The sequence below is a fragment of the Oncorhynchus gorbuscha genome, unplaced genomic scaffold (assembly GCF_021184085.1).
Source record: "Oncorhynchus gorbuscha isolate QuinsamMale2020 ecotype Even-year unplaced genomic scaffold, OgorEven_v1.0 Un_scaffold_4504, whole genome shotgun sequence".
In the NCBI taxonomy this organism is placed as follows: domain Eukaryota; kingdom Metazoa; phylum Chordata; class Actinopteri; order Salmoniformes; family Salmonidae; genus Oncorhynchus; species Oncorhynchus gorbuscha.
This window is the reverse complement of record NW_025748506.1, coordinates 1-12311: the sequence shown is the minus strand read 5'-3', so window position 1 is coordinate 12311 and position 12311 is coordinate 1. Positions and strand designations below refer to the sequence as shown.

General features: G+C 41.9%; 1 protein-coding gene across 1 annotated transcript; it reads right to left on the bottom strand.

Moving 5' to 3' along the window:
• Positions 1–1008: 1008 nt before the first annotated feature.
• LOC124028601 (60S ribosomal protein L30-like) lies at positions 1009–9227 on the bottom strand (the record flags this gene model as incomplete). Its single annotated transcript, XM_046340632.1, has 3 exons — positions 1009–1105; positions 1587–1717; positions 9082–9227. Coding segments are annotated over 3 exons (330 nt in total), but the record flags the coding sequence as incomplete, so codon positions are not given.
• Between the last annotated feature and the right edge of the window lie 3084 nt (positions 9228–12311).

The following is a 12311-nucleotide window of genomic DNA, read 5'->3' as shown; positions in this document are numbered from 1 at the left end:
CAGCGTCGTGAAGAAGGCGCAGCAGCGCCTCTTCAACCTCAGGAGGCTGAAGAAATTCGGCTTGTCACCAAAAGCACTCACAAACTTCTACAGATGCACAATCGAGAGCATCCTGGCGGGCTGTATCACTGCCTGGTACGGCAACTGCTCCGCCCACAAACATAAGGCTCTTCAGAGGGTAGTGAGGTCTGCACAACGCATCACCGGGGGCAAACTACCTGCCCTCCAGGACACCTACACCACCCGATGTTACAGGAAGGCCATAAAGATCATCAAGGACAACAACCACCCGAGCCACTGCCTGTTCACCCCGCTATCATCCAGAAGGCGAGGTCAGTACAGGTGCATCAAAGCTGGGACCGAGAGACTGAAAAACAGCTTCTATCTCAAGGCCATCAGACTGTTAAACAGCCACCACTAACACTGAGTGGCTGCTGCCAACACACTGTCATTGACACTGACCGAACTCCAGCCATTTTAATAATGGGAATTGATGGGAAATGATGTAAATATATCACTAGCCACTTTAAACAATGCTACCTTATATAATGTTACTTACCCTACATTATTCATCTCATATGCATATGTATATACTGTACTCTACATCATCGACTGCATCCTTATGTAACACATGTATCACTAGCCACTTTAACTATGCCACTTTGTTTACTTTGTCTACACACTCATCTCATATGTATATACTGTACTCGATACCATCTACTGTATGCTGCTCTGTACCATCACTCATTCATATATCCTTATGTACATGTTCCTTATCCCCTTACACTGTGTATAAGACAGTAGTTTTGGAATTGTTAGTTAGATTACTTGTTGGTTATCACTGCATTGTCGGAACTAGAAGCACAAGCATTTCGCTACACTCGCATTAACATCTGCTAACCGTGTGTATGTGACAAATAAAATTTGATTTGACACAGCCTACAGCATAGAATAGAAGTAGTTAAATGTTTATCATATGCACACTAAGAGAAAGACAGACCAAAGAAAGACCATAGAAAACAGTTTATTTTTTAACATTGAGTGTGAAATGTCTACTTCTCCCCCTGCGGCTGGTCTGGCATACTCCTGATGATGTCAGAATCACCTGGAAATAGAACACTATATTTAGCATACAAGATATACTTAACACTCACTTCATTAACTTCAGAGGAACTAAGTCATTGACACCAATGATGCAACTGGCTAAAGCCCAGTCAGTTCAGGTAAATGGTTCATTGGGTGTTTATCTAGTGACGTGCTGTGGGCACATAATCGTAGAGCCACCAGGTGCAAAAATTTACAAACGGGCAAATTTGTGAGCATCAGTGAAACTTAAAAATATCTACACCTACACATTCACAAAATGATTAACTCAAACATGTAATTTAGTAGTAGAGCGGTTCGTTTATTCTTCATTCATACATTTCTATAATTCTCTGTAAAGATGTTCATGTCATCTTTGAAAACAATGCTATGAATGAATAAAAGAAGAAACAGTATCAAACTGCTCACTGCTAAAGGATTGTCTGCAGACTATCCATCAACAGAATAGGCGTGGTAAACAGGCAGTCTGATTGGACACTCACCGGGGTCGATGATGGCCAGGGTGCACACCCTGAAGTACTTCCCACAGGCCGTGCCCAGCTCGATGTTGTTCCCACTGTAGTGATGGACGCCTGTCTTGGCCAACATGGCGTAGTACTCCACTTCAGACTTCCTGAGGAAGGACAAATACACACGTGGGCATACTTTGATAAAAGGTATGTTATTGAATGAAACATGATCCTGTGTGTGTATGGGGGAAGCAACAGGAACTTCCTGAGGAAGGACAAATACCTTTTAGACAAGTACGACCGCAGGAAATGCAGGCAGCAAAATTCTGAACAAACAATACAAGGTTATCTACGTTACCATTCAATGAAACGTCCCTTCTGCGTGTATGAGGGGAAAGCAACACGAGGACAAGCTACACTAATGAAACGTTATCCCTTCTGCGTGTATGGGGGGGGAAAGCAACACGAGGACAAGCTACACTAATGAAACGTTATCCCTTCTGCGTGTATGAGGGGAAAGCAACACGAGGACAAGCTACACTAATGAAACGTTATCCCTTCTGCGTGTATGAGCGGAAAGCAACACGAGGACAAGCTACACTAATGAAACGTTATCCCTTCTGCGTGTATGAGGGGAAGCAACACGAGGACAAGCTACACTAATGAAACGTTATCCCTTCTGCGTGTATGAGGAAGCAACACGAGGACAAGCTACACCAATGAAACGTTATCCCTTCTGCGTGTATGAGGGGAAAGCAACACGAGGACAAGCTACACTAATGAAACGTTATCCCTTCTGCGTGAGGGGAAAGCAACACGATGAGAAACGGAAAAAGCAACACGAGGACAAGCTACACTAATGAAACGTTATCCCTTCTGCGTGTATGAGGGGAAAGCAACACGAGGACAAGCTACACTAATGAAACGTTATCCCTTCTGCGTGTATGAGGGGAAAGCAACACGAGGACAAGCTACACTAATGAAACGTTATCCCTTCTGCGTGTATGAGGGGAAAGCAACACGAGGACAAGCTACACTAATGAAACGTTATCCCTTCTGCGTGTATGAGGGGAAAGCAACACGAGGACAAGCTACCCTAATGAAACGTTATCCCTTCTGCGTGTATGAGGGAAAGCAACACGAGGACAAGCTACACTAATGAAACGTTATCCCTTCTGCGTGTATGAGGGGAAAGCAACACGAGGACAAGCTACACTAATGAAACGTTATCCCTTCTGCGTGTATGAGGGGAAAGCAACACGAGGACAAGCTACACTAATGAAACGTTATCCCTTCTGCGTGTATGAGGGGAAAGCAACACGAGGACAAGCTACACTAATGAAACGTTATCCCTTCTGCGTGTATGAGGGGAAAGCAACACGAGGACAAGCTACACTAATGAAACGTTATCCCTTCTTGTATGCAACACGAGGACAAGCTGTATCCCTTCTGCGTGTATGGGGGAAAGCAACACGAGGACAAGCTACACTAATGAAACGTTATCCCTTCTGCAACACGTGAAACATTATCCCTTCTGATGAGGGAAAGCAACACGAGGACAAGCTACACTAATGAAACGTTATCCCTTCTGCGTGTATGAGGGGAAGCAACACGAGGACAAGCTACACTAATGAAACGTTATCCCTTCTGCGTGTATGAGGGGAAAGCAACACGAGGACAAGCTACACTAATGAAACGTTATCCCTTCTGCGTGTATGAGGGGAAAGCAACACGAGGACAAGCTACACTAATGAAACGTTATCCCTTCTGCGTGTATGAGGGGAAAGCAACACGAGGACAAGCTACACTAATGAAACGTTATCCCTTCTGCGTGTATGAGGGGAAAGCAACACGAGGACAAGCTACACTAATGAAACGTTATCCCTTCTGCGTGTATGAGGGGAAAGCAACACGAGGACAAGCTACACTAATGAAACGTTATCCCTTCTGCGTGTATGAGGGGAAAGCAACACGAGGACAAGCTACACTAATGAAACGTTATCCCTTCTGCGTGTATGAGGGGAAAGCAACACGAGGACAAGCTACACTAATGAAACGTTATCCCTTCTGCGTGTATGAGGGGAAAGCAACACGAGGACAAGCTACACTAATGAAACGTTATCCCTTCTGCGTGTATGAGGGAAAGCAACACGAGGACAAGCTACACTAATGAAACGTTATCCCTTCTGCGTGTATGAGGGGAAAGCAACACGAGGACAAGCTACACTAATGAAACATTATCCCTTCTGCGTGTATGAGGGGAAAGCAACACGAGGACAAGCTACACTAATGAAACGTTATCCCTTCTGCGTGTATGAGGGGAAAGCAACACGAGGACAAGCTACACTAATGAAACGTTATCCCTTCTGCGTGTATGAGGGGAAAGCAACACGAGGACAAGCTACACTAATGAAACGTTATCCCTTCTGCGTGTATGAGGGGAAGCAAACGAGGACAAGCTACACTAATGAAACGGACAACACGCAAGCTACACTAATGAAACGTTATCCCTTCTGCGTGTATGGGGGGAAAGCAACACGAGGACAAGCAACGTTATCCCTTCTGATGGGGGACAAGCAAGCTACACTAATGAAACGTTATCCCTTCTGCGTGTATGAGGGGAAAGCAACACGAGGACAAGCTACACTAATGAAACGTTATCCCTTCTGCGTGATGAGGGGAAAGCAACACGAGGACAAGCTACACTAATGAAACGTTATCCCTTCTGCGTGTATGAGGGGAAAGCAACACGAGGACAAGCTACACTAATGAAACGTTATCCCTTCTGCGTGTATGAGGGAAAGCAACACGAGGACAACTACACGAAACGTTATCCCTTCTGCGTGTATGAGGGGAAAGCAACACGAGGACAAGCTACACTAATGAAACGTTATCCCTTCTGCGTGTATGAGGGGAAAGCAACACGAGGACAAGCTACACTAATGAAACGTTATCCCTTCTGCGTGTATGAGGGGAAAGCAACACGAGGACAAGCTACACTAATGAAACGTTATCCCTTCTGCGTGTATGAGGGGAAAGCAACACGAGGACAAGCTACACTAATGAAACGTTATCCCTTCTGCGTGTATGAGGGGAAAGCAACACGAGGACAAGCTACACTAATGAAACGTTATCCCTTCTGCGTGTATGAGGGGAAAGCAACACGAGGACAAGCTACACTAATGAAACGTTATCCCTTCTGCGTGTATGAGGGGAAAGCAACACGAGGACAAGCTACACTAATGAAACGTTATCCCTTCTGCGTGTATGAGGGGAAAGCAACACGAGGACAAGCTACACTAATGAAACGTTATCCCTTCTGCGTGTATGAGGGGAAAGCAACACGAGGACAAGCTACACTAATGAAACGTTATCCCTTCTGCGTGTATGAGGGGAAAGCAACACGAGGACAAGCTACACTAATGAAACGTTATCCCTTCTGCGTGTATGAGGGGAAAGCAACACGAGGACAAGCTACACTAATGAAACGTTATCCCTTCTGCGTGTATGAGGGGAAAGCAACACGAGGACAAGCTACACTAATGAAACGTTATCCCTTCTGCGTGTATGAGGGGAAAGCAACACGAGGACAAGCTACACTAATGAAACGTTATCCCTTCTGCGTGTATGAGGGGAAGCAACACGAGGACAAGCTACACTAATGAAACGTTATCCCTTCTGCGTGTATGAGGGGAAAGCAACACGAGGACAAGCTACACTAATGAAACGTTATCCCTAATGAAACGTTATCCCTTCTGCGTGTATGAGGGGAAAGCAACACGAGGACAAGCTACCCTAATGAAACGTTATCCCTTCTGCGTGTATGAGGGGAAAGCAACACGAGGACAAGCTACCCTAATGAAACGTTATCCCTTCTGCGTGTATGAGGGGAAAGCAACACGAGGACAAGCTACCCTAATGAAACGTTATCCCTTCTGCGTGTATGAGGGGAAAGCAACACGAGGACAAGCTACACTAATGAAACGTTATCCCTTCTGCGTGTATGAGGGGAAAGCAACACGAGGACAAGCTACACTAATGAAACGTTATCCCTTCTGCGTGTATGAGGGGAAAGCAACACGAGGACAAGCTACACTAATGAAACGTTATCCCTTCTGCGTGTATGAGGGGAAAGCAACACGAGGACAAGCTACACTAATGAAACGTTATCCCTTCTGCGTGTATGAGGGGAAAGCAACACGAGGACAAGCTACACTAATGAAACGTTATCCCTTCTGCGTGTATGAGGGGAAAGCAACACGAGGACAAGCTACACTAATGAAACGTTATCCCTTCTGCGTGTATGAGGGGAAAGCAACACGAGGACAAGCTACACTAATGAAACGTTATCCCTTCTGCGTGTATGGGGGGAAAGCAACACGAGGACAAGCTACACTACTGAAACGTTATCCCTTCTGCGTGTATGGGGGAAAGCAACACGAGGACAAGCTACACTAATGAAACGTTATCCTTCTGCGTGTATGGGGGAAGCAACACGAGGACAAGCTACACTAAGCTACTATCCCTTCAGTCTAATGCTGTAGTTGTCTCGGTTGTTTTCTCAAGGTGTCTGATTGCTGAACGACCAACTGCAGCTGCAGCAAGTAACAAAGTCAGCCCTCATTTGAATTTTCCTCCTGTTCTTACACACCTGCAAGCAGACCAATACAGGTGTGCCTTTGTAGGAGGAGTATATAAAACAAAAATTAACCTGCCCATACGAACGCACAAGCAACGCTTGACATGCAAATTCTTCAATATCTAACTATTTGAAAACGTTCATTGAAGTAGGAATGGAACTATTCCTAGGATTACACAAGGGTATGTTACTTTCTAAATGAACGCCATTAGTTACTTTAATCAATAATGTAAATTAACTCAGTAACGTAATCTGATTACTTTCAGTTACTTTTGGAAATTTCCCCTTCAGAGGCTGAAAAACAACCCTTCAAACACATGGAACTATTCCTAGGATTACACCAGGGTTGGGTAAGTTACTTTCTAAATGAACTCCATTACAGTTACTTCTTAAATCAGTACTGTAACGTTTAACTCAGGGATGTAATCTGATTACTTTCAGTTACTGTTGGATTACTTTCCCCTTAAGAGGCTGTACAAGACAAAAAACAACCCTTCAAACACATCTGGTGTGTCATCATAGTGGTCTCCGATTGGTGGTCATCATCATCATAGTTGTCTCCGATTGGTGGTCATCATCATCATAGTGGTCTCCGATTGGTGGTCATCATCATCATAGTTGTCTCCGATTGGTGGTCATCATCATCATAGTTGTCTCCGATTGGTGGTCATCATCATCATAGTTGTCTCTGATTGGTGGTCATCATCATCATAGTTGTCTCCGATTGGTGGTCATCATCATCATAGTTGTCTCCGATTGGTGGTCATCATCATCATAGTTGTCTCCGATTGGTGGTCATCATCATCATAGTTGTCTCCGATTGGTGGTCATCATCATCATAGTGGTCTCCGATTGGTGGTCATCATTTGGTGTGTCATCATAGTAGTCTCTGATTGGTGGTAATCTGGTGTGTCATCATAGTAGTCTCTGATTGGTGGTCATCATCCTGATTGGTGGTCATCTGGTGTGTCATTATAGTGGTCTCTGATTGGTGGTATTCATTTGGTGTGTCATAGTGGTCTCTGATTGGTGGTATTCATTTGGCGTGTCATCGGTGACATGGAAAAAGTCAAGGGGTCTGAATACTTTATGAATGCACAATTTAACAAAAATATTCTACTGAGCAGACACCAATTCCACATGGGTTCAAATTAACTTGATGGAAACAACGCCGGCTTTCTGAATTTAAAAGTAATCAAGAGGTTATATACACTGAACAAAAATAAGCGCAACATGCAACAATTTTGCTGAGTTACAATTCAAAAGGAAAATCAGTCAGGCGAAATAAATGTATTAGACCTTCAGCTATGGATTTTACATGACTGGGAAAACATATCTATCTGTTTGTCACAGGTGACGAGCTGAAGACCAGAATCTGGTGTGACCACCATCTGCCTCGTACACGTCGATCCAAACGTGCTCAATGTGTGACATGCCCGGTGAGTATGCAGGCCATGGAAGAACTGACATTTTCAGCTTCCAGGAATCGTGTACAGACCCTTGTGACATGGTGCCGTGCATTATCAAGCTTGAAACATAAGGTGACGGTGGCGACAATGGGCCTCAGGATTTCGTCACGCATCTCTGCGCATTGAAATTGCCATCGGTATAATGCAATTCTGTTCGTTGTCCATAGCTTATGCCGGCCCATACCATAACCCCACCATGGGACACTGTTCACAACATTGACATCAGCAAACCTCTCGCCCACGACGCCATACACGTGGTCTGCGGAGGCCTGTTGGACGTACTGCCGAGTTCTCTAAAACATCGGAGGCGGCTTAAGGTAGAGAAAGGAACGTTCAATTCTCTGGCAGCAGCTCTGGTGGACATTCCTGCAGTCAGCATTCCTATTGCACGCTACCTCAACTTGAGACATCTGTGGCATTGTGTTGTGAAAAAAGTGCACATTTTAGAGAGGCCTTTTATCGTCCCCAGCACAACGTGCACCTTTGTAATGATCATTACATTACATTTAAGTCATTTAGCAGACGCTCTTATCCAGAGCGACTTACAAATTGGTGCATTCACCTTATGACATCCAGTGGAACAGTCACTTTACAATAGTGCATCTAAATCTTAAAGGGGGGTGAGAAGGATTACTTATCCTATCCTAGGTATTCATGCTGTCTAATCAGCTTCCTGGTATGACACACCTGTCAGATGGATGGATTATCTTGGCAAAGGAGAAATGCTAACAGGGATGTAGACAGAAATCAGCTTTTTGTGGATATGGAACATTTCTGGGATCTTTTATTTCATCTCATGAAACCAACACTGTACATGTTGCTGGTAACATATGGGATTACAGGAATCCCATTAAGGAAGAAGTCCACCATGCCTAGTCCAATAAAGAACCAAAGGAGGCTAACATTACTCCTTATAGGGACCTTACCTGTTCTGTTTAAAGGGACAAGTGGCTCTGGAAGCCAAAACAGCCAAAAACTCCATCCAAACGTGAATCAATTCTCAATAGCGATACGCTTATAGAAACATGAATCCCCCTACTGTCATATCAAATCAAAACACACACTTAATGTAAACTGTTTTAACTTGCTTTAACAGTTGCAGCCGACAGGATTTTTCAGGTGTTTTCGGAGACGCAGACAGCAAATTAGTACAGGTTTTGCAATGGAAACTGTTAACTCTAGGAACCAAATGTGGAGAGACATACATGAATGTCCAATAATAACATGATTTCATTGCAGAACATTTTCTGTTTGGAGTAAACGTTTTCCATTGCAAAACGTTTTGCAACAGAATTCAACTAATGAATAAATCCAAGGCTAGCAAGGTATAAACTTTAGCTCACCATGTTAGGTGTGAAAGGGTTATAGTGATAATGTCCTTAACTTTAGCTAATACTAAATAAATGTAGGCCTTAGTTACCTGAGGGCAGGTGTGTTGTTGGCCAGGATGACCAGCTTGGCTTTTCCCTGGCGGATCATCTTCTGGGACTGCTTGTATCCCAGAACATATTTACCACTCTTCATCACCAGCTGGAGACGGGAGTTAATGGACTCCAGGGACTTTTTCTGCCATCAAAGTAACAATGATGTTTTGTGAGAAACATTGAACTATGAACGTAGCTCATATGCATTGAACCAAACATGATATATGGTCTTCTAATTGGGATACATGCGATTTGAGTACATATAACTAGGGCTGGCACAATTAACATACCACCATGGAACCGACGGTTATAGATGAAAATAGTTATTGTAATACAATGACTATCATAACCATTTAAAAAATATAAATTTGTTTTTCTTCAAATTAACCGTTGAGTCTTTGTGGTAACATGGACTGTTCCTGAAACTAGCAAACAAGTCTCCGGGTGGCCTAGACAATGCTACCCACAATGCAGCAGCACAGAGAAATAGAGTAAATAGAACAGGCTTGGAACCTCTTTACCAGGGTTAGAGGTTCTATTCATTCTATTTACCAGTCATATTACCAGGGTTAGAGGTTCTATTCATTCTATTTACCAGGGTTAGAGGTTCTATTCATTCTATTAACCAGTCATATTACCAGGGTTAGAGGTTCTATTCATTCTATTAACCAGTCATATTACCAGGGTTAGAGGTTCTATTCATTCTATTTACCAGGGTTAGAGGTTCTATTCATTCTATTTACCAGTCATATTACCAGGGTTAGAGGTTCTATTCATTCTATTTACCAGGGTTAGAGGTTCTATTCATTCTATTTACCAGTCATATTACCAGGGTTAGAGGTTCTATTCATTCTATTTACCAGTCATATTACCAGGGTTAGAGGTTCTATTCATTCTATTTACCAGTCATATTACCAGGGTTAGAGGTTCTATTCCTACTATTTATCAGGGTTAGAGGTCCTATTCATTCTATTTACCAGTCATATTACCAGGGTTATAGGTTCTATTCATTCTATTTACCAGGGTTAGAGGTTCTATTCATTCTATTTACCAGGGTTAGAGGTTCTATTCATTCTATTTACCAGTCATATTACCAGGGTTATAGGTTCTATTCATTCTATTTACCAGTCATATTACCAGGGTTACAGGTTCTATTCATTCTATTTACCAGTCATATTACCAGGGTTAGAGGTTCTATTCATTCTATTTACCAGGGTTAGAGGTTCTATTCATTCTATTTACCAGTCATATTACCAGGGTTAGAGGTTCTATTCATTCTATTTACCAGTCATATTACCAGGGTTAGAGGTTCTATTCATTCTATTTACCAGTCATATTACCAGGGTTAGAGGTTCTATTCATTCTATTTACCAGTCATATTACCAGGGTTAGAGGTTCTATTCATTCTATTTACCAGGGTTAGAGGTTCTATTCATTCTATTTACCAGTCATATTACCAGGGTTAGAGGTTCTATTCATACTATTTATCAGGGTTAGAGGTCCTATTCATTCTATTTACCAGTCATATTACCAGGGTTATAGGTTCTATTCATTCTATTTACCAGGGTTAGAGGTTCTATTCATTCTATTTACCAGGGTTATAGGTTCTATTCATTCTATTTACCAGTCATATTACCAGGGTTACAGGTTCTATTCATTCTATTTACCAGTCATATTACCAGGGTTAGAGGTTCTATTCATTCTATTTACCAGGGTTAGAGGTTCTATTCATTCTATTTACCAGTCATATTACCAGGGTTAGAGGTTCTATTCATACTATTTATCAGGGTTAGAGGTCCTATTCATTCTATTTACCAGTCATATTACCAGGGTTATAGGTTCTATTCATTCTATTTACCAGGGTTAGAGGTTCTATTCATTCTATTTACCAGGGTTATAGGTTCTATTCATTCTATTTACCAGTCATATTACCAGGGTTACAGGTTCTATTCATTCTATTTACCAGTCATATTACCAGGGTTAGTGGTTCTATTCATTCTATTTACCAGTCATATTACCAGGGTTACAGGTTCTATTCATTCTATTTACCAGTCATATTACCAGGGTTACAGGTTCTATTCATTCTATTTACCAGTCATATTACCAGGGTTAGTGGTTCTATTAATTCTATTTACCAGTCATATTACCAGGGTTACAGGTTCTATTCATTCTATTTACCAGTCATATTACCAGGGTTAGTGGTTCTATTAATTCTATTTACCAGTCATATTACCAGGGTTACAGGTTCTATTCATTCTATTTACCAGTCATATTACCAGGGTTAGTGGTTCTATTAATTCTATTTACCAGTCATATTACCAGGGTTACAGGTTCTATTCATTCTATTTACCAGTCATATTACCAGGGTTAGTGGTTCTATTAATTCTATTTACCAGTCATATTACCAGGGTTACAGGTTCTATTCATTCTATTTACCAGGGTTAGAGGTCCTATTCATACTATTTATCAGGGTTAGAGGTCCTATTCATTCTATTTACCAGTCATATTACCAGGGTTATAGGTTCTATTCATTCTATTTACCAGGGTTACAGGTTCTATGCATTCTATTTACCAGGGTTAGAGGTTCTAAACATTCTATTTACCAGGGTTAGAGGTTCCATTCATTCTATTTATCAGGGTTAGAGGTTCCATTCATTCTATTTATCAGGGTTAGAGGTTCTATTCATTCTATTAACCAGTCATATTACCAGGGTTAGAGGTTCCATTCATTCTATTTATCAGGGTTAGAGGTTCTATTCATTCTATTTACCAGTCATATTACCAGGGTTAGAGGTTCCATTCATTCTATTTATCAGGGTTAGAGGTTCTATTCATTCTATTAACCAGTCATATTACCAGGGTTATAGGTTCTATTCATTCTATTTACCAGGGTTACAGGTTCTATGCATTCTATTTACCAGGGTTAGAGGTTCCATTCATTCTATTTATCAGGGTTAGAGGTTCCATTCATTCTATTTATCAGGGTTAGAGGTTCTATTCATTCTATTAACCAGTCATATTACCAGGGTTAGAGGTTCCATTCATTCTATTTATCAGGGTTAGAGGTTCTATTCATTCTATTTACCAGTCATATTACCAGGGTTAGAGGTTCCATTCATTCTATTTATCAGGGTTAGAGGTTCTATTCATTCTATTAACCAGTCATATTACCAGGGTTAGAGGTTCTAAACATTCTATTTACCAGGGTTAGAAGTTCCATTCATTC